Below are 23,637 nucleotides of genomic sequence, written 5' to 3'. Positions count from 1 at the left end.
TTGAAATGGAACCGACTGGGCCCCAACATAATACATAATGGTCATGTGAAGAACAGGCTCAATGTGGTGGATGTGCCAGCATTCTAAGTGTACATGCCAGAGGTGCTTGCAGCTTATATGATGTCATGCATGTGGTCTTTATTTGCCAGCATATTTACGTGCAAACAAACATTTTCACAAACTAACTTGTAGCAGTGCCACTTTTGTTCAAGCCTCACAATGAACAATGCATGATGCCCTTTGTTTGACCATAACAAACTAGCAACACAAATGAAAGCTCTTGTAAAACAGAGCAAGTTCAGATTTCACAATGAGAAACTGACCAATATTGTTATGTGACAAATGTTGGTTAAGTAAATGTATGTTTTTCTGTAAATATGAAACTAAGATCCTATCTGTAAAACATTCGGAAGGGACGGCGAATGCATGTTCAATGTCCAAATGCTTTATTTAAAAGTGACTGTTTAATCAGGATTCTGCCTGCACCCAAAATGTATGAATCTTATAAAGCCCACACAATGGTCATGCCACATCGAATCAGCTCCCTGCTCCAAAAGGCTGTACATCCCTGCTCTGACAAATTAACTTACTTTGCAACTCTTCATCCTCTGCAAAAGTAGGATTATCCATTAGATACTGCTGTGCCTCTGACCACGTAGTGCAGTACGTTACATTAGCCATGTTGTCGAGGATATTCTTCAGTGCCTGGGTGTTCCTCTTTCTCAGTTGCCTTGCTTGCTCCTGAAATCAAGTAAAGATTGACTGTATTGATCACTGAAGCATGGAACACAGAAATACATAAAACAAAAGGCATAACGCCTGAAGTTAAATGGCCTTTTCTTGTTTCATGTCTTCTTAAATAATCAAACCTTTTCTTTTTTGGCCAAGAAAAACAAAACATCTTCATAGATCTCCTGTCGATCCCGCTCAGGAACTGCAGTCCATACTTCAGTCTCGCCAAACATCTGTTCAGCTTTCCTGGAACATTACAAATGCAAAAATATCACTCAAAAAATCAATATACCCTTATGGTTCAACAATTTTCATCAGTGAGTAGTTGAGTTGTATGAATTAGGAAAGTTCTACACTCAGTCTTTGGTGTGTGCTGAGTTAACCAATCTCAGCCAAATCACTGATAAGAGGCACTCAGTACTTCTGGGTTAAACAAAGGACATTCAGCCAGAGTTCTCACATCTGGTTAATAGCCAGCAACGCCCGCTAGGAATGCACATGGCCGAAGGCAGATTTGGGCTTGGACATGACGCTCCCTGTCAGCAAATAATAAACTGACTGTCTCTGTCACTCATTTCAACAATGGATACTTGGCCAAGGTACCAAAGAATAGTCAGCACGTATAGATCTGTACCCCAAGCAAGGAGTCAATACTTAATAAAAGAAAGGGAGAATATCAATAGAGAGTCTTTGAAAAATGAATCCAAACTTTCAAAGAACATAATGGTCCAAAATTTTCTGTGGCAGGGCAACTAACGGTGCCCATTACACGTTGATAACATTTTCTCCGGCAATGGGCGGCACAGTGGCGCAGTGGTTAGCACCGCAGCCTCACAGCTCCAGGGACCCGGGTTCGATTCTGGGTACTGCCTGTGCGGAGTTTGCAAGTTCTCCCTGTGACCGCGTGGGCTTTCGCCGGTTTCCTCCCACCGCCAAAGACTTGCAGGTGATAGGTAAATTGGCCATTGTAAATTGCCCCTAGTGTAGGTAGGTGGTAGGGAATATGGGATTACTGTAGGGCTAGTACAAATGGGTGGCTCTTGGTTGGCACAGACTCGGTGGGCCGAAGGGCCTGTTTCAGTGCTGTATCTCTAAATAAATAAAGTTAGAGATGGAAATTGTGTGGCAGCCTCTAGAGCATTTGGGGCCTGAGTGAACAAGGCATGCAACTGTGCATCACCATAACCAATCAGATTGAAGCATTGTGAAATTAAGAGCGTGAGGACTGAAGGAAGTATAAATTAGAGTGGGTGAATTATTGTCAAATCAGGTGCAGAACGAGAAATAAAGATTGGATTAAGAGAGAAAAAATACGGAAATATAAAAATGGTTTCAGTTTAGGTTTCTTTAAAAAAAATTTCCTTAAAAAAAATTTCCAATAGCAATTAAAATCTGAAGGAATAAGACACCACACTTTTAATAGTTCATTTTCAGCACCAAGGAGGTTGGACTGTCAGAAATTAACACCCATCACATCATGAAAAGAGTACTTCGAATTGAAATGACTTGACTAAACTTTCTGTGGCAAGTTTACTTTGTACCCACTGTGCAAGTGCAGGAACTCCACGCTACTCAGTGCATTTGAATGGGGAACCAGAGACAGTGGATACAATTTCCGCAAAGGCAACAACATCTCCAACACCAACTTCTGTTCTCTATTTCTGCTTTTAATCATGCATCTGCTCCTGCCAGAGTTGCAGTGGTATTTGCATGTAAATAACAGTGAACGCTATTAGCCTAGCTGTTACTCTCGAAAGCAAATTTTGGACCAATATGGTGAAAGTAATCTTTAAGAATAGAAATGAATGTGGTTTATAAACACCCAAATTTTGGTTATAATTGCTATAAATTAGAACTGGAACTGATGCTTTTTTCTTGTCATATTTACTTGGAAAAGGGAATTTGAATTTTCCACAATACAGTTTTTAAGTGATGACACCATCCACACTGTTAGCTCAGCCGTAAATATTGATCGTAGAGAGTGACATCACAGTGATAACATACAGAAGATGAAAGTGATTTCATTCTTAATAGTCAGGTTATGTAAAACTACCCATGATGGTTGCAATCCCAGAAAAGTGGTGCTACTTTGTTTCAGTTGTGCACCAATGGAAAATGTTCAGCTACACTTAGCTGCCAAGCAAGATCATCATTTTGCTGATTACATCCAGACTGCACTTTAAGGTTTGAACATGAAAAATCAGATTAATTTAGAGAATATTTGAATGAGCTGGTTAAAAAAGTAGTTCCCTGAAAAGGTCGATAAATAATGTAATTAATATATTTAAACTACCCTATGGAAAAATGCTAAAGATTGTACAGAGCCAGAGCATTGTTGTAATATTTAACTAAAATCAACACACGCAACATATTGTCCATAAACGAGCCAGCTAATGGCTGCAACTGCGCAAAGAAAATACTAAAACAATTCCATGTCTCAGTTGATATGAGCATTCACAAGGCATTTTGTTCAGCAAAAAATTGCTGTTTCCTATAAAAGTAGAATGCTAAAATCATATTTTGCCTGTAGCTTCATATTCATTTACGCCAACAAAGAAAATACTGTTATACGACAGATATATCTATCCAGTGAGTGTATCTCAAGTAAAATGTTACCAGATCTAACAAATTTTAAAAAGGCCGCATTTGCCGACAATGCAAACACTAGGTGGCACAGTACTGGCAATTGTGCCAATGCAGCTTCATCCACTGAAATGTCATGGTTTGCGACATCTCAGGCAGCTTCCCGTAATAAAGATGGCGCTGCTCAATTTATCACAAAACACAAATTAAACCCAAATCCCCGCAATTGCCGCTCCATCCCACCCCAACAGTACCCCGCTCCCTCCTGCCATCACGCTTCTCTTCGACGCTCCCTCACACACCCGTCTGCTTGCTCCTTGCTCGCCACTGCCTTCCCTCTGCCACTCTCTCCCGCCCTCGGCCCGCTTGCTCCCTGCTGCCTTCCCTCAGCCACTCGCTCCCACCCCCTTGCTCCAGGTCTCACCACATTCCCCCCTCTCGGCCACTCGCTCCCCGTCTTGCCAACTCAGCGGCTCTTTCGCCATCACTTCTTTGGGCGGCATGGCTGGGAGCAATCGGACCGGGGTGGGGTGAGAATCGGCAAGGGCGAAGGCGAGTGGCTGAGGGAAGGCAGCAGGAAATTGAAAGTGATGACTGAAGCGGGGATGGCGGGAGGGAGCGGGGCACTGCTTGGGGGAATGGAGGTAGCGATCGTGGCTATTAAGGGGTGAGGATGTCATTACGTGGTAAAGTCAGCATGCGTATGCGCACATTCATACCAGCAAGCTGGCAAATGTTCGCACGCACTGATGACATCCGCGATCGGTCTATGCATGCTCTCCATTTTCAGGAGTCACTGTGTTTAAAAAATGCATATTAATGAATTAACTAAAATCTTGTTTTTCTGATTTATTAGACTGATTTTCTCCATCAACTTTAACAGGGCTGCAACACCTTGAATTGTTGCTTTGCATTTGTCCAGCAAGCATCAGCCACCTCTGGTGGCAGTGACATGCTATTAAACAATAATTATGCATTGAAACTTTTGATTTAAATTTCTACCTAATAGATGCCGCCAACTTCACTTGCTACCATTATAAGACAGATACCTAGGTTCTCCAATTGCTGCATATTGTAGTTTAGACATAATTTCCCAAACTCAAAAACAAAAATTAAACAGAAAAATTAAGACCAAAAATATACTTATATATTTGACAGATTTCTAAGCAACCCTATTACAGAGTCTACCATCTCCGAATGTAACTGGGATATCAGCACAATAAGTATAACATGCTGAGGATACTTGACACCAAACCTAAATGAAGGACCACACGTGGTAACAACTTAGTAATTGAAAACAACATAAACATTTTAAAATGAATACTGGCCCAGCTCTAAGATGGAAAACATGTTCCATTTCAACAAAATGTTAGTGAACAAAAGAACTGTGTTCTTTAGTTTCAGCATTTTTGGAAGTAGAATTGATAACACCACCAAAATTGATTGCCAGGAAAGTGTCAAACGTTTTAAAAAAATAATTCATACCACAAGCAAAGTAGCAATTCCATTACCTCACCTAGATCACAGTTTCTATGGACGAACAGAATGAAGGAACTACAGTTTCATTTTCCGGCCTACCTGCATCTGATATCCAAGTTCCACGGGCAATTATGTAGGATGGTGAAAAACATTACAGGTAACTACAGCATCTGTCTTTTTTCTTGCTGATGTGGGTAGAGGATTTAGAGAGTTGATTTACTAATTATTTAAAATAATCCTTAAAAATGTATTTTGATTGGATTAATTTTTTTCTTTAACCTATTTTTCGATGTAATTAAGGTATACTTGACATTCTAACAAAAATGGTTTATAAACAGCAGATTTTGCAGAAGCCATTGGTTTATGTGAATATAAAATGGATTGACATTACTAAACCACAGAACAGATGTACACAGCCTTTAGGCAGCTTCCGGAATAAACATGTTCATTACCACTGTCAACAAGATTACAAAGCAGAATTTGTAACAAAAAACATGCACCTTATTCAGGATAAGGAACTCGCAGCACTGAGAGAACAGAATAGAACTGATCAGTAGTATCACCATTATAAACTTACAATTGATAAACTGTTCATCATGATACAAATAACTACCTGTATCTGGTTGTAGATGTCATTTTTTCATGGTTTTCAAGAAATCGCTGAAAGTTTTCTTTTGCTTCTTTATAGCGGAGTCTGGCTTCTTCCTTTTCTTCTTTCTCAGTCTGTATTTTATATGCATTAAATGCTTGTTTTTTTTCACTAAGTTTTGGTAATGCACTGCAGGATTCAAAGAACAAGGTTAGTTACAAATGACAAACAGTGGTGAAAGAATTATTACACAAAATACAAAAGAACAATGAGTTTAACAAACCAGTTCACTAAGATTGCAAAATAATTGGAACACATCTCATAATTTGGCCACATTAACACTAAAATAGTGATTTTCACCATCAAAGTTTTAAAACATCTCATAAAAAAAACTCTACCCTTATGCCTTTTTCAATTCAGATCGCTAAGAACTGCAACCTGGCCAGGCACTGGTGGAAGAGCAGGAAGACACTGATGAACAAAAAACACCATCACTCAGCTAGCAGCTCAAATAGTGACTGTGTGTGTCTTCTAGAGAATAGCACCGAAACACAGGAACACAATAGGAGCAGGATAAGTCATACAGCCCCTCAAGCCTGCTCCACCATCCAGCAGGATCATGGCTTATCTTAAAACTTAACTTCACCTTCCCGCCTGATCATTTCATTTGATTCCCTTTCAGTCCAAATATCTATTAATCTCAGCCATGAATATAGTCAACGACTGAGCATTCAGAAATTCGAGAACAGAATTCCAATGATTCACAACCCTCCAGGTGAAGACATTTCTCATCTCATCCTAAATGACCAACCCCTTATCTTGAGGCTATGCACCCCAGTTCTAGATCCTTCAGCCAGGAGAAGCAACCTATCCATAGCGATCCTGTCACCCCCTCTCAGAATCTTGTACCTTTCAATGAGATCACCTCTCATTCTTCTAAACTCCAGGCCCATTCTACTCAATCTCTCCTCATGGTCAACCCTTTCCTTCCAGGAATCAATCTAGTGAATCTTCACTGCATTACCTCCAAGGCAAGTATATTCTTCCTCAGGTAAGGAGGCCAAAACTACAGACATTACTCCAGGTGTCAACTCAGCAAATCCCCATAGAACTGCAGCAACACATACTTACTCTTGTACTCCAACCTCTTGCAATAACAGCCAACGTACCATTTGCCGCCTTAATTGTTTGTTGTACCTGCAAGCTAACTTTGCGTGTTGTGTGTACAAGGAACCCAAATCTCTCTGAATACCAACATTTAATAGTTTCTCATTGTTTAAAAAATATTCTGTTTTGCTATTCTTTTTACCACTTCCTTGCCCACTCACTTAACCTGTCTATATACCTTTGTGGGCACCTTGTGTCCTCCACATAGCTTACGTTCCCACCTAACTTTGTACTGTGGGCAAACTTAAGATACATCACACTCGGTCCCTTCATCTGAGTCTTTAATTTAGATTGTAAATAGCTGAGGCCCCAGCACTGATCCTCGCAGCATTCCATTAGTAATAGCCTGACATCATAAAAATGACCTGTTTATTCCTACTCTGTTTTCTATCCTTTAATCAGTCCTCTATTCGTGTCAATATATTCGCCAACTTCATGAGCCCTTGTGTAAAAAAACCTTTCATGTGGCACCTTACTGAAAATCCAAATATACCACATCCACTGGTTCTCCTTCATCTACCCTGATCAAAAATAACTATTTGTCAAACACAACTTTCCTTTTATAAAACCATCTTGACTCTGCCTAATTATATTATGATTTTCTAAGTGTCCTGTTCCACTTCTTCACCAGGGATTCCAGCATTTTCCCCCAGTGGGGCGGCACAGTGGCGCAGTGGTTAGCACCGCAGCCTCACAGCTCCAGCGACCTGGGTTCGGTTCTGGGTACTGCTTGTGTGGAGTTTGCAAGTTTTCCCTGCAGGTTGATAGGTAAATTGGCCATTGTAAATTGCCCCTAGTGTAGGTAGGTGGTAGGAGAATGGTGGGGATGTGGTAGGGAATATGGGATTCATGTAGGATTAGTATAAATGGGTGGCTGCTGTTCTCAGTGGGCCGAAGGGCCTGTTTCAGTGCTGTATCTCTATATGACTCTATGAAGCAAACAAGTGAAGCAGTGTAAATCAACCAGCAATATCTCTCAACCCCCAGAACCTGCTGGCTGATTTGCACATTGATAACAGCATGCATCATTAACACACGATTATTTTTCCAGCAAGAACTGGGCGGCACAGTGGCGCAGTGGTTAGTACCGCAGCCTCACAGCTCCAGCGACCTGGGTTCAATTCTGGGTACTGCCTGTGTGGAGTTTGCAAGTTCTCCCTGTGTCTGAATGGGTTTCCTCCAGGTGCTCCGGTTTCCTCCCACATGCCAAAGACTTGCAGGTTGATAGGTTAATTGGCCATTATAAATTGCCCCTACTATAGGTAGGTGGTAGGGAAACATAGAGACAGGTGGGGATATGGTAGGAATATGGGATTAGTTTAGGAGTAGTATAAATGGGTGGTTGATGGTCGGCACAGACTCGGTGGGCTGAAGGGCCTGTTTCAGTGCTGTATCTCTAAACTAAACTAAACTGATGTCAGGCTAACCGGCCTGTAGTTCCTTGTTTTCCCACTCCCTTTTTCTTGAATAGCAGTGATACATTTGCTACCTTCCAATCCACTAGGACCGTTCCAAATGCTGGGGAATTCTGGAAGATCGCAACCAATGAATGCGTGGCTAAAGAGATTGTGCAGGAGCGAGGGCTTTAGTTTCCTGGATCACAGGATCTGTTTCTGGTGAAGTTGGGACCTGTACAAGTTGCACCTAAACCGGAACGGGACCAACATCCTTGCAGGGAGGTTTGCTAATGCTGTTGGGGGAGGGTCGTTTAAACTAATTTGGCAGGGGACGGGATACAGAGTAGAGGTACAGTAGGGGGTGATACACAGCCAAATATAGAAAAGAAATTAAGTCAGTCTGGAAGTCAGAGCAAATATAGACCTGTTAAGGCACAAGCAAATAGTGCAAGGCTGGATTGCAACTATTTTAACACAAGTCGTCTTACACGAAAGGCAGATGAATTGAGGGCGTTGATTAACACATGGGAATATATTATTGCTATCACAGAGACATGGTTGAGGGAAGGGCAGGACTGGCAGCTTAACATTCCAGGGTATAGAATCTTCAGGCGTGACAGGGGGCCGGGGAGGTGTAAAAGAGGAGGTGGCATTGCACTGTTGATCAAGAAGGCAATTACTGCAGTAAGGAGGGATGGTTCCTCAAATGAGGCCATATGGGTAGAACTTAAAAACAAAAAGGGGCAATCACTTTGCTGGGTTTATACTACAGGCCTCCAAACAGTCAGGGAGAGTTAGAGGAGCAGATATGTAGGCAAATCTCAGAGAGGTGCAAAAATAACATAATAATAGTAGGGGATTTCAACTTCCCCATATTAACTGGGATTGTCTTAGTGCAAAAGGCTTAACAGGGGCGGAATTCTTAAAGAGCATCCAGGAGAGCTTTTTGAGCCAGCACATAGAAAGTCCTACAAGAGAAGGGGCAGTACTGGACCTAAGGTTAGGGAATGAAGCTGGAAAAGTGGTAGAAGTGTCAGTGGGGGAGCATATCAGAGATAGTGACCATAACTCTAAGATTTAAGTAAGTTATGGAAAAGGATAAAGATGGACCGGAAATAAAGGTACTGAATTGGGGGAAGGCCAATTTCAATATGATAAAACGATCTGGCCAAAGTGGACTGGGAGCAGCTACTTGTAGGAAAGTCTACATCAGACCAGTGGGAGTCATTCAAAAAGGAAATAGTGAGAGTTCAGGGTCAACATGTTCCCGTAAAGGTGAAGGATAGGACCAATAAGTCCAGGGAACCCTGGATGTCAAGGGGTATAGAGGATTGGCTAAGGAAAAAAAAAAGGCTTATGGCAGATTCAGAGGGCTGAAAACAGCAGAGGCCCTAGAAGAGTATAGAAAGTGTAGGGGGGGTACTTAAAAAAAGTAATTCGGAGAGCGAAGAGAGGGCATGAAAAAACACTGGCAGGCAAGATAAAGGAAAATCCCAAAGCATTTTATAAGTATACTAAGGGCAGGAGGTTAACCAGGAAAAAGTAGGGCCCATTAATGAACAAAGTGGCAATCTGTGTGTGGAGCCAGAGGACGTAGGTGAAGTTTTAAAATGATTACTTTTCATTTGTGTTCACTATGGAGAAGGACGATGTAGGTGTAGCGATCAGTGAGGGGGATTGTGATATAATTGAACAAATTAACATTGAAAGGGAGGAGGTATTAGCAGTTTTAGCAGGCTTAAAAGTGGATAAATCCCCAGGCCCAGATGAGATGTATCCCAGGCTGCTATGTGAGGCAAGGGAGGAGATTGCAGGGGCTCGGAGACAAATTTTCAAATCCTCTCTGGCCACAGGAGAAATGCCAGAGGACTGGAGGACAGTGAATGTAGTACCATTATTCAAGAAGAGTAGTAGGGATAAACCCGGGTAATTACAGGCCAGTGAGTCTAACATCAGTGGTAGGAAAACTATTGGAAAAAAATTCTGAGGGACAGGATTAATCAAGGATAGTCAGCATGGCTTTGTCAGGGGGAGATCATGTCTAACCAATTTGATTGAATTTTTTGAGGAGCTGACTAGGTGTGTAGATGAGGGTAAAGCAGTTGATGTAGTCTACATGGACTTCAGTAAGGCTTTTGATAAGGTCCCGCATGGGAGATTGGTCAAGAAGGTAAGAGCCCATGGGATCCAGGGCAATTTGGCAAATTGGATCCAAAATTGGCTTAGTGGCAGGAAGCAGGTTGAGGGCTGTTTTTGCAATTGGAAGCCTGTGACCAGTGGTGTACTGCAGGGATCGGTGCTGGGACCCTTGCAGTTTGTAGTGTACATTAATGATTTAGATGAGAATATAGGAGGTATGATCAGTAAGTTCGCAAGATGACACGAAAACTGGTGGTATTGTAAATAGTGAGGAGGAAAGCCTTTACAGAGCGATATAGATGGGCTGGTAAGATGGTCAGAGCAGTGGCAAATGGAACTTAATCCTGAGAAGTGTGAGGTGATGCATTTTGGGAGGACTAACAAGGCAAGGGAATATACAGTGGATAGCAGGAGCATAGGAAGTATGGAGGATCAGAGGGACCTTGGTGTACTTGTCCATAGATCACTGAAGAGAGCAGCACAGGTAGATAAGGTGGTTTGAAAGGTATATGGGATACTTGCCTTTATTATGATGGAGCTGTACAAAACACTGTACAGTTCTGGTCGCCACACTATAGGAAGGATGTGATTGCACTGGAGAGGGTACAAAGGAGATTCACTAGGATGTTGCCTGGGCTGGAGCATTTCAGCTATGAAGAGAGACAGGATAGGCTTGGGTTGTTTTCCTTAGAGCAGAGAAGGCTGAGGGGGGACCTGATTGAGGTATACAAAATTATGAGGGGCATAGATAGGGTAGATAGGAAGAAACTTTTTCTCTTAGCGGAGGTGTCAATAACCAGGGGGCATAGATCTAAGGTAGGGGGCAGGAGGTTTGGAGGGGATTTGAGGCAAAAAATTTTCACCCAGAGGGCGGTTGGAATCTGGAACACACTGCCTGAAGGGGCGGTAGAGGCAAGAACCCTCACAACATTTAAGTAGTATTAGATGAGCACCTGAAATGCCATAGCATACAAGGCTATGGGCCAAGTGCTGGAAAATGGGATTAGAATAGTTAGGTGCCTGATGGCCGGCATGGACACGGTGGGCTGAAGGGCCTGTTTCTATGCTGTATAACTCTGAGTTTATAATGAGTTCACTATCTCTGCAGTCTCTTTAGAACTCGAGGATGTAGGCCATCAGGTTCAGGGGATTTGTCAGCTTTTAGTTGAATTAATTTCTTCAGTAATTTTTCTTTACTAATGTTGATTTCTTAAAGTTCCTCACTCTTATTAGACCCCTGGTTCCCCACTATTCCTGGTATGCTTTCTGTGTCATCTACTGTGAAGACAGACACAAAATATTTATTCAACATCTCTGCCATTTCCCCATTATAATTTCTCCATTCTCTGCCTCTCAGGCACCCACATTACTTTTGCCACTCTCTGCCTATTTACATAGTTGCAGAGTTCTTACAACCTGTTTTTATATTTCTTCCTAATTTACTCATTTTATTTTTTCCCTCGATTAATTTTTTGGTCACCCTTTACCAGTTTCTAAATCTCTCCCAATCCTCAGCCTTATTACTCTTCTTGGCAACATTATAAGCCTCTTCTTTTAATCTGATATCATCCTTAACCTCAAGTTAGCCACAGATGGATCACTTTTTCCGTGGAGTTTTTATTGCTCAATGGAATGCAGATTCATTGAGAATTATGAAATATTTCTTTAAATGTTCGCCATTGCTTTTCTACCATTATATCTCTTAATCCAATTGCCCAATCTAACATATCCAATTCACACCTCACACCCATGTAACTGGGTTTATCTAATCTAGCTTTGGACTCAAGTATGTCACTTTTGACTCAAATATGAAATTCTATCATACTCGGATCACCCTTCCCTGGAGGACCCCTTACTATGAGATTATGAATTAACCCTGTCTCATCACACAAAGCAGGACCTAAATAGACTATTCCCTGGTTGGTTCTACGATAAATTGCTCTCATTTCTTAAATATATTCCATGAATGCATCCTTCAAACTACTATTGCTAATTTGATTTGTCCAGTCTATATAAAGATAATGATAGATATAGGATCTGCACATGGTGATTCACCAGGCATAAGTGGCCTGCAGCTGAAGAGTAAGGTCACATAAGTTCTGCTCCTAATGACTCAGATGACCACTTCAATGAGATGGACTAGACAACTGATGGGTATGTACAATGAAATGCTTGGTGCATCAACAGGCATGCCAGAAAGCCTGTGTGCAATGTTGAGTATGGAGGGGTTTGGCACCAACTTGGCACCAGGCTTTGCGCAGAGCTTGGAGTCCATTTTTCAGCGTGGAAGTGGTTGCAAATTCCATCAGCACACTTATGGGCTCAACCATGATGTAGCGTCTGATGGCCGATGTCTCAACTTACAGTGCAGCCAAGCAGAAGCCACTCAAGTCTGGGTGCTGTAGTGGAAGCTCAGACTGAAGTCTTGCAAGATCAGCTTTCTTATTTATTTAGAGATACAGCACTGAAACAGGCCCTTCAGCCCACCGAGTCTGTGCCGACCAACAACCACCCATTTATACTAACCCTACAGTAATCCCATATTCCCTACCACCTACCTACACTAGGAGCAATTTATAATGGCCAATTTACCCATCATCTGCAAGTCTTTGGCTGTGGGAGGAAACCGGAGCACCCGGCAAAAACCCACGTGGTCACAGGGAGAACTTGCAAACTCCGCACAGGCAGTACCCAGAATTGAACCCGGGTCCCTGGAGCTGTGAGGCTGCGGTGCTAACCACTGCGCCACTGTGCCGCCCCACAAGCTCAGACTGTTGCCACCATGGCCACAGATATCGGTGTTCAACGGGGCTTTCAGGGTTGCACAACAGTCCAGCAATTAGTCCTGCAACAGATTACTAAGATAGCTGAAGCGCCACCTTGGGGTGTGGCAGTGGCTCCGTGGAGCATGAACCTGCTATCTCCTCTCAGGATGAAAGTCTCCCACCACTCCAACCCAGACTGCTGTCATCCATGTTGAAATGGTGCAGTCTGAAGCTCAGCCTTCTAGGACCAGAGCAGCTTGAGGTCATCCAGGAAGGCCATCGGCCGTGTCCTCCACTGAAATTCAGCAGCCTTTGACTGGCCATGCTGAAGACACTGGAGTAGCACTGCATAGGAGCACTAAGAGACCAAAGGCACTAAGGGTATGCACAAATGTGATTCGTTGGCATTTGTAAGAAATATGGTATGATTTGATTTATAAATTTGGTTTGTAATGTTTATTTTGTGGTGGCTTTTATTTTTGCATTATGGTAGATGCTGTGATGGTCAGTAACAGAGGGAAGATAAAGCGTGGGACTGTTGGTAAATGAGGAACTGAGGTTATGTTTGCTGGCACCGCAGTCAGATGAGTCGTTCATGGACAGCCCAGCCAGAAAGGGGTCGTGTTGGCTTCCTCTTCCCTTGCACTTCCTGCCAGCTATACAGCGACCAGCTGAGGAGGAGGAAGAGCTGCATCTCATGAAGGCAAGGTTGCGCAGCACGCAGCAGAGAAGGCTCCTTCACAGCCACTGGCAATGCGGCCCTCACCTGCTGAGGTTGCAATTGTGGTGGCAGCAAGTGACAGCTTTCAGTGAGGAGGTCCTTACTGAAGATAAGACATCTGACACACTGTTTCTTGCTAAGGTTCAGGGAGGAGAGTTACTCCCTGAACACCCTGGGAAGATATGGCCTCCTGCTGAGAGCCCTCTCCCCCTCCTCCCTCTTCCAGCAGCATATCCTGTTCTGTGCCACTTTGGCTCATTCGCCCCGTCATGCTGTAGTCCAAGGGGTGTATAAACTACTGCACCCATGTCTGGGAAATAAGTAGTTTGTGCAGAATCCTTGAAGTCAGAACTAAGTCCTTCAGCACCTGTCACACTATCCCCTACAGCCTTTAGCAACGTTAAAGAACTCTAGAAACTAAACACTTCAACAACTGCCACAAGAGTCAGTAGAAATCAATCAGCAACAAAACTGTTAGTTGATGATCGCTTTAAATAGGACTGCTATTTAACACAGGTTCAGCTGTGTGTATTTCAAGAGACAATATAAGCTGGATCACTGAGCTCCAAAATGGCAGCACTGGCATCAAGTCAGTGGTACACCTTGATTGATGTCATATATCTGGCAGAGGCATGTTGCACATGTGCCAATGCCCTCACCAAAATGATATCAGGTGCAGCTCATACTAGAAGTGCATGCACACGCATGCCATTTTGGAGCCAAAATGGCACTCATTGCGCTGAAAATGGGCACCGAGCAGCCAAATTTTGTGGCCCAAGTCTCATTGTCAGCACCAGCTTAAGAAAGATGAGATTGGAGGGTGACCAGCATCCATGCAACTATATTTCAGCAAGGAGTTAATGCCTTTGATAACAGAAGATCAGAGAATGGGGATAGAGAAAAATGACTTGTATGTCTCTCCCTCCCCAATTTCTGTTTATTTCTGTGAATTTTTTAATACTATGGACTGATGTTTGTGGTGAAAGAAAAAATAAATTAATCTTGGAAAAAGTGAACTTGACAGCATTTAAATGATTTTGCTATAACATCTGCAGATGTTAATTAGTCTTCCGTACACCAAGCTTTCCCATGCTATTGGTGCTCCTATTTTCTTACGTTTAAACCAACAAGTTCATTTACTTTTGAGAACTGCTAACCTAACACAATCCAAGGTATCACCTTTATACCGAAGTTCTTAGAACCTAGTATTGATATTCTTTTGACTAAACAGTCATAGCTTAAAAACCAAAAAATAGGAAATTTCTCCATTAAGAAACTGATGCCGTGACTGGAGTCCAAATGACTTAGCCATACCTTTCTTTTTCATTCTATCTGAGTACTTGGCACAAACAATTGAGTGGCTGCTCTTAAACAAAAGCTTTTGTAATCATTCAGCAGTTAACTTAAGCCAACGATATCACTAACTCTCAAACTCATCGGCCCGTAAACAGAAAAAACAAATTCCAACCCACCATCATGCACGCTTACCTTGACAAATGGAACAACCTGCTCATATCCCTCAAGAGGACAGCAGGAGAAAGGAAAATAACCTCCTCTACCTGTTTACCTGTTTAAGATGTTTATGTGGCAAGTGGTTAGAATCTGGAATGCACTGCCTGAGAGTGTGGTGGAGGCAGATTTAATCATGGCTTTCAAAAGGGAATTGGATAAGCACCTGAAGTCAGTGGGTCTAGCTAAACTGCTGTTGCAGAGAGCCAGCACAGACTTGTTGGGCCAAATGGCCTTCTTCTCTGCTCTAACCATTCTATGCTGCCAGTCAGGATCCCAGCTGAGAATTCCAAGATCTCAACAGGCATAGGAATAATGAGACAAGATGCCATAAATATGCCTCAAATATCTTCGCGTCCCCAAATATTAAGGAATATTCACCATATTAATCTCAGTATTTACTGGACAATCCAACTCTAGACTATTATGACCTGGAATTCAAACTGACCATACAACTTAAGGCAGAATATGGAGAAGAGTGCATCCTAAACGACCACCCTCACAACACATAGCCTGCCTTTCATATATCCCAGAGAATGCCAAAAGAGAAACACCTCATAGTCTCAACGTAATCAGCCTTGCACAACTGCAAAAACCCGCTGTAGTTTACCAGCTTTCACCCCAATCTGTTGCAAGAGAACTCCTCAACACAGTCACCAAATGCGAATTCTAAGTGAGAAAGGCATCACCAGGCTAGACCAACTCCTTGACAAAGGCCACTTACCCCCTTCAACAGCTCGTAGACAAATTTCATCTGAACAGACATGACTAATAATGCTAACTCCAAATTAAACACTTTCCCCAGGACCGAGCCACACTGAAAAAGCTCCAATGTGAGGCACCTTCCGAGCAGAACTGTTTTCAACAGATCCTTACAAATACATTTCTGACCTTTAATCAACATTTGCCTGCAGATCAAAGGCAACATAGGAAGCCTGAGGGCCTAGAAATGAGACCCAGTCTGCCAAAAAGAGGCAGAATTGAAACAGTTAAAGAAACAGATCCTCACAGCTATCTCCTACATTTGTCAATAGTTAAGGGTAATACATAAAGTGCGCCCACAGATAATCCACAAATTCCACCCTTCCCAGTGAATGACTGCTGGAGAGGCTGCAATTTAGAAGGCATATGAATGCACATTTCTGGTTATGCCTCACACTGAGTTTTCAAGGTAGCAGTTTGGGAAATCACAGAACACATTACAGCACTCAATTCCTGCAGACCTAGGCTCGAGACTACTGAGTGCACCCACTGGCTAACATGCTCCACTAGCAAAATCGCTTGTGCACCAAGTGCCATTAGCAATATCCCTAGTGTATCAATCACTGCTAGCTCTAAGAAAGCCAGCTCTGGAGAACAACAATAACAACTTATTTTTATATAGCGCCTTCAATGTAATAAAATGTCCCATGGCATTTCACAGGAGCATCATAAAACAAGATATAACACCGAGCCACACAAGGAGATAGTAGGTCAGATGACCAAAAGCTTGGTCAGAGATAGGTTTTGAGGATTGTCTTAAAGAAGGAAAGCAAGGCAGAGAGGTGTAGGAACGGTATTCCAGAGCCGAGGGCCTAGACAACCGAAGGCACGGCCGTCAATGGTGTAGTAATTAAAATCGTGGATGCTCAAGAGACCAAAATTAGAGGAGCACAGATATCTCAGAGGGTTGTAGGGCTGGAGCAGAATATAGAGATAGGGAAGGGTGGGCCAAAGAGGGATTTGAAAACAACGATGAGAATTTTAAAATCAAGACGTTGCTTGACTGGGAGCCAATGAAGAGCACAGGGGTGATAGGGGAACGGGACTTGGTGCGAATTAAGACAAGGGCAGCAGAGGTTTGGATGACCTCAAGTTTACGGAGGGTAGAATGTGGGAGACCAGCCAGGAGTGCGTTGGAATAGTCAAGTTCAGAGGTAACAAAGACATGAATGAGGGTTTCAGCAACAGATGAACTGAGATGGGGCAAAGTCGGGTGATGCTCGAGAGTTCGAAATAGGCACTCTTAGGGACGGCACTAATATGAGGTCAGAAACTCAACTCGTGATCAAAGGTGATACCAAGGTTTCAAACAGACTGGCTTAATCTCAGATTGTTGCCAGTTAGAGGGATGCAGTCAGTAGCTAACTTTGGAGCGGGGAGCAAGAACAATGGCTTCAGTCCTCACAATATTTAACTGGAGGAAATTTCTGCTCATCCAGTATACTGAATGTCAGAAAAGCACTCTGATAATTTAGCGACAGTGGAGGAGTTGAGAAGTGGTGGTGAGGTAGAACTGGGTGTCGTCACCGTATATTTGAAAACTGATGTCGCCGAGGGGCAGCATGTAGATGAGAAATGGGGGGGGCAAGAATAGATCCTTGGGGAACACCAGAGGTAATGGTTCAGGCGCAGGAAGAGAGGCCATTGCAAATGATACTCTGACTACGATTAGATAGATAAAAATGGAACCAGGTGAGAGAAGTCCCACCCAGATGGACGATAGTGGAGAGGCATCAGGAGGATGGTGTGGTCAACCATGTCAAAAGCTGCAGACAGGTCAAGGACAGGGAGGGAAAGTTTACCTTTGTCACAGTCACATAGGATGTCATTTGTGACTTTGATAAGAACTGTTTCGGTACTGTAGCCAAGGCAGAAGCCTGATTGGAGGGATTCAAACATGGAGTTCCAGAAAGATGGGCATGGATTTGGGAGGTGACAACATGCTCAAGAACTTTGAAAAGGAAGGGGAGGTTGGAGTTGGGATGGTAGTTGCAAGGACGGTGGAGAGGGGCGATGACGGCAGATTTATGGGAGAGGAGGACAATACCTGAAGAGAGCCGTTAAAATATCAGCTAACATTGGGACCAGGAGGGGAAATTGGGTGAACAGCAGTTTAGTGGGAATAGGGTGGAGGTAGGTCTCATGGACAAGATGAGCTCAGAGAGGACATATGGGGAAAATGGAAACTCGAGAAAGATGCAAGTTCAGGGCTAGGGCAATGGGGAGTATTAGAGCAAGTTTGACCAGGTGGGCTAGTAGAAGCAATGCAGCAGAAGCAACTGATCAGATGGTTTCAATCTTAGTGACAAAAAAGTCCATGAGCTCCTCACATTTATTGTTGGAGGTGGGTGTGGAGGAGACAGTGGAGAGGGGTTTGAGATGACAGTTTGCATTAGAGAATAGAAGCTGGGGTTATCTTTGCATTCCAGAATGATCCTGGTATAATATGCAGTTTTAGCAGATGAAAGCAGGACCCGATGGTGTTTTCTGTGGCCCAACCAGATCTGGCGGTGGATAGCTGAACCAGCTGTCCGCCATATCCTTTCAAGTCTGCGTCCCTTGGGCCGTACCAGGGGAATGGCCAGGGTGGGAGAATGTAATGCTTTTACTGGGGATTAGGGCATCAAAAGTGGAGATGAGTGTGAAGTTAGGCAAATCATTAGCTGCAGAAATGTTGTGGCAAACGGAGGGCCAAAGGCTGGACAGTTGGGATTTTGGAAGTTCAGTTGTAATTGAATTGAGATTTTTTTCCCCCAGGGATGGACACAGGAGGTGGCAAGGTTGGGACATGGAAGGGGGTTGTGGTGCTGAGTGACACAAGGAAGAGATCAGAGATGGCCTTATCTGTAACTGATACGATGGGACTAGCAAGACCAGGTGAGAAAAGCAACAAATATATACCAGCTCGTACAGGTAATGTATAGGCTTCTCCTGGAGTCTTTTCTTGGATGCAGAACAGCCCAGCACAAACCCAGACTGTCTCAGGAAGATAAGAAAAAAGAAACTTGGAACACAACAACAAGCCAAAGATTTTCTTCCATTTCATTGGTCCCCAAAACCCCACATAGGGCAATAATCTCCCCTGTGAGATCATCTTTGCAGGCAGGATCCCCTTGACCCAGCAGAACCGGAAGAAATGATATGAAAATTTGAACTCCCAAAAATCGTGGGTCTGCGTGTGCATACCTCTACCAACCACCTCAATATATCAATGTATTGTAGGTATCATGGGACAGAAATCTCACGAAGTTCACAAAGCTGTGAAATATTTTCTTTTCTCTGGCCAATTTATTTTGTTTAAAAATATCCTTCTTTAGCTTTACACTGCAACAGTCATATAGTTTTGCTTTCATTTAGTTATACATATAAAAAAAGGCAGCTACTTAATTAGGGTTTTATTCTGAGCAGAGGATCACAGAAGATTAAATAGAAAAGTTTTGAAACTTACCTATACCTAGGATCATTTATAATCATCTTCATCGCTTGTTCCCATGAGGCATTGGATTGAACACCCTAAAGAAGCAGGTAATATCTGAGATTAAATGCAAATACTTTACTGAAGTTGCATGTCTAGCAGAAAACAAGTTGTGGATAAACCATTCCTCTTTCCAACCGAACACTGAGAAAAACTGCATCGACATTGTTTAATTCCTGCCAAAAACACTACCCTTACCTTCTGATTACATTCCTTTCCCCAGCTATTTACCAAGGTTGAATTACAAATTGAAAGAAAAATACAAATTAGGGATGCTATTCATCCCATTTTAGCTCATCCATCCAGAATAAAGAAAATCTTACCCCTCCCCTCCACCCCACACCACTACATCATCTGCTTCTTGAATAAGTCTCCGATACTCGGCTGCACAGGTCTACATGCAAGATCATGCCAAGTGTCACAGAAAACATAGATAAATAGGAGCAGGAGTAGGCCATTCGGCCCTTCGTGCCTGCACCGCCATTCAATACGATCATGGCTGATCATACAAACTCAGAGAATTATTTCCTGACAATTCTCAAATTTCCCATTTGCTAGTTTTAATTTAGATGTCATTGTTCTAACTTCCTGTCATTCCTTGAAACAGTACCCTGGATTAGTTTAAAGTGCCAGCCACAGCTCAGTTGGTCGCACTCTCGCTGGTGTCAGAGGCTGTGGGTTGAAATCTCACTCTAGGACTTGGTCACAAAAATTGAGACTGATACTCCAGTGCAGTGCTGAGGGAGTGCTGCACTATTGGAGGTGCCGTCTTTCAGCTGAGATGTTAAAACAAGGGCCTCTCTGCCCTCTCAGGTGGATGCAAAAGATCCGATGGAACTATTTCGAAGAATAGCAGGAGAGTTATGGCCCAGTGTCCTGGCCAATATTTGTCCCTCAATCAACATCACAAAAAATAGATTGTCTGGTCATGATTAGTATCATAGTATGATTAGAAAAGTCAATGATTTTACTAAAAGGAAATCCTGTTTGACAAATTTATTAGAGTTTTTTGAGGATGTAACAAGTAGGGTAGATAAAGGGGAATCAGTAGATGTAGTATACCTGGATTGCCAAAAGGCATTTGATAAGGTGCCACACAAAAGGTTAATAGGCCAGCTAAGGGCTCATGGAGTTGGGGGTAATATATTAACATGGATAGAGGAATGGTTCGTGGACAGGAAGCAAAGAGTGGGCATAAACAGAGCATTTTCAGGTTGACAGGTAGCAAATAGTGGAGTGCCACAAGGATCAGTGCTGGGGCCTCAGCTATTTACAATGACTTAGATGAAGAATCAGAGAGTAATAAGTCAATGTTTGCTGATGATACAAAGGTAGGTGGAAAGGTAAGCTGTGGGGAGGACACAGAGACTACAAAGAGATATAGAAAGGTTAAGTGAGTGGGCAACAAGATGGCAGATGGAGTATAATGTAGGGAAGTGTGAAGTTATTCACTTTGATCGTAAAGCAGAATAAAAGGTGTGAAACTTCTAAGTGTTGCTGTTCAAAGAGACTTGGGTGTGCTGTACAAGAAACACAGAAAGTTAGCATGTAGGTACAGAAAGCAATTAGGAAGGCAAATGGCATGCTGGCCTTTATTGCAAGGGATCTGGAGTAAAGAAATAAACAAGTTTTGCTACAATTGTACCACATCTGAGATCAGATCTGGAGTACTGTGTGCAGTTTTGGTTTCCACAGTTAAGAAGATATACTTGCATCGGAGGCAGTACAGCAAAAGTTCACTAAATTGGCCCCTGGGATGAGGGGGCTGTCCTATGATGACAGGCTGAGCAAATTGGGACTATATTCTATGGAGTTCAGAAGAACGAGGGGCGATCTCATTGAAACATCTAAGATTCTAAAGGGTCTGGCTAAGGTAGACAGAGATTCCTTCCGCTGGTCGGGGTATCCAAAACATGGGCGCACTGTCTCAGGATAAGGGGCCGATGAGGAGAAATTATTTCACTCAAAGAGTTGTGAATCTTTGGAATTCTCTACCCCAGAGGGTTGTGGATGCTCTATCGTTGAATACATTCAAGGCTGGGATAGACAGATTTTTGGTCTCTCAGGGAATCAAGGGATGTGATGAGTGGGCGAGAAAGTGGAGCTGAAGCCTAAGATCAGCCTCAATCGTATTGAATGGCGAAGTAGGCTCGACGAACCATATGGTCGACTCCTGCTCCTATTTCTTGTGTTGTTTTCTTATGGTCACACTGCTGTTTCTGGAAGCTTGCTGTATGCAAATTGACTCCTGCATTTCCTACATTAAAACAGTGACCACACTTCAAAAGCACCTAATTGGCTGTAAAGCAATTTGTGACACCCTGAGGTCATGAACGGCACTATATCTATGAAAGTCTTTTTTCCTTTATCAATGGTATTGGATATGCATTTCACGTACTGTGGAAGATCCACTCACTGGATGGCTCCTTTCAAGGTTGAAGAACCCCAGTTTTTGCAGTCTTTCTATGTAAATTAACCCCCGACACTAAGGATAAGTCTCATGGTTCTTCTTTACACTTAATGTCTTTTAACATTAATGGCTTAATGTCTCAACAGCCAAAAAAACAGAGTACTCAAGGTGGGGTTTGATCAAAGCACTGTACATTTTTAGCATGACATCTGTATTTAACTGACCCATCAATATAATTAACCACTTTGTTATTGCTGCTCCACAGTAATCTCACTCCACTTCACCGTTAGCCATTTATTACTTTAAAAGTCTTATAAAAATGCAATAAAAACAAGAAATGCTGGAAATACTCAGCAGGTCTGGCAGCATCTGTGCAGAGAGCAGAGTCCTGAAGAAGGGTCACTGACCTGAAACGTTAACACTGCTTCTCTCCACTGATGCTGCCAGACCTGTTGAGTATTTCCAGCATTTCTTGTTTTTATTTCAGATTTCCAACATCTAAAGTATTTTGCTATTATAAAAATGCAAGTTGTTTTTGGAAGCTCGAAGCAAATAAATATAAGTGCAGAATTTTATGTCACCATCATCGACTATACCTGAAACAGGATTACTCAATACTGCTGGTGAACTGGGAAAAATTTTAATTAACTCTCTAATTTAAAGGCATGTCATTTTATTTGTTTTAAAAAATTGAACATTGAAGAGAACATTGCAGTAGAAGTTAAAGTGATCCTGGAAACTACCCAAGGCTGCAAAGTAATTTAGTTTACAAGATTAGGTCAATGAGTTCCAACTATTGTAACACATTCAAAGCCAGCCAAATGTGTACCCCATGTCAGGGTCTGGAAAAAGGTCTTTCCACTGACATCTGTAAGTTCACTGACGGTCAAAACTAATTAGATTATACTTTTCTTACTCCACTTCCTGTAAGACCTTCATTCCTTTTCCCAGTTTTTCACTCTCAATAATATCTGCTCTGGAGCTTCTGCCATGTCCTCCTTTTTTTTCTTCAGCTGAAGCTTCTTCTCGACCATGAGGAGAAAAAGAACCCTTGACTGGGTGTGTCCTATCTTTCTAAGGAACATTCTCTCCATAACACCGTACTTCACTCTTCATCTGCTCTCCTTCCCTAGTACTAGTGTCCCAAATACTCATTTCAGGGGAGAAAGCAATTTACTAATATTTCCTTGAATCTCATATTCTATATTCGCTGCTCATGGTGCATTATCCTCTATAGTGGAGTGGTCACGAAGGGTAACACATTTAAGATAATTGACAAAGGAATCTGGAGTTTGTGGGGGGGGGGGGGGGGGGGCGCGTGGCAGGGAATGCAGCGGAGGGAAGGTAAGAGTTTTTTTTTACATGGAGAATCACGATCTGGAATGCACTGCTGGAAATAATGGAAGACAATTGGATAAATACTTGAAAAAGAAATAGTTGCAGGGCCATGGGAAGTGGGGCTAAATGGATAGCTCTCTGAAAAAAATCTAAGTGGAAACGTACATGTTTTAAAACACAAAAAATTGTGCTTGTTACAAATAAACAGGTTTTATTAATGATTAAAATACCATTTCCCAGCCAATACCTTTTCTTTTAATAGTTCTTTAAATGCATGTTTTGCCTCCTCTTTTGTGTTCCAGGTATAAGTTTTCCTGACTGGCTCTTTTTTCACCTCCTCCTCCTTTTTTGGAATATCACTATGGAATAAAGATATAGGAATTATAAAACACAAATTATTTTTGGAATAATTTTTCAAATTAAAATGATTTTTTCTCGATATTTTACATTAATATGGCTGATTTATAAACTGAACAAAATGCCTGGCATTACAACTAGAAATCAAGTCAGCCACTGAGTCAACATCTTAGCCATAGAAATATGGTTTAAAAGTTAAAAAATGGAAAATTAA

At 42.4% G+C, this 23,637-nt stretch overlaps 1 protein-coding gene across 3 annotated transcripts in view; it reads right to left on the bottom strand.

Annotated features, from left to right (window-relative positions):
* prpf40a (PRP40 pre-mRNA processing factor 40 homolog A) overlaps positions 1-23,637 on the bottom strand; it is a 101,037-nt gene that overhangs the window by 38,353 nt on the left and 39,047 nt on the right. For all 3 annotated transcript variants that reach the window (XM_068035316.1, XM_068035318.1, XM_068035317.1), the window contains 5 exons: positions 23,314-23,425; positions 19,292-19,356; positions 5,408-5,572; positions 870-978; positions 591-741 (listed from right to left, as the gene is read on the bottom strand). In XM_068035316.1, coding sequence (XP_067891417.1) covers positions 591-741; positions 870-978; positions 5,408-5,572; positions 19,292-19,356; positions 23,314-23,425 — 602 coding nt within the window. The remainder of the gene's footprint in view (positions 1-590; positions 742-869; positions 979-5,407; positions 5,573-19,291; positions 19,357-23,313; positions 23,426-23,637) is intronic.

This window comes from Heterodontus francisci, chromosome 7 (genome assembly GCF_036365525.1).
Source record: "Heterodontus francisci isolate sHetFra1 chromosome 7, sHetFra1.hap1, whole genome shotgun sequence".
Classification (NCBI taxonomy): domain Eukaryota; kingdom Metazoa; phylum Chordata; class Chondrichthyes; order Heterodontiformes; family Heterodontidae; genus Heterodontus; species Heterodontus francisci.
Note: the sequence above shows the minus strand (reverse complement) of the source record. Positions and strands in the feature narration are given on the sequence as shown.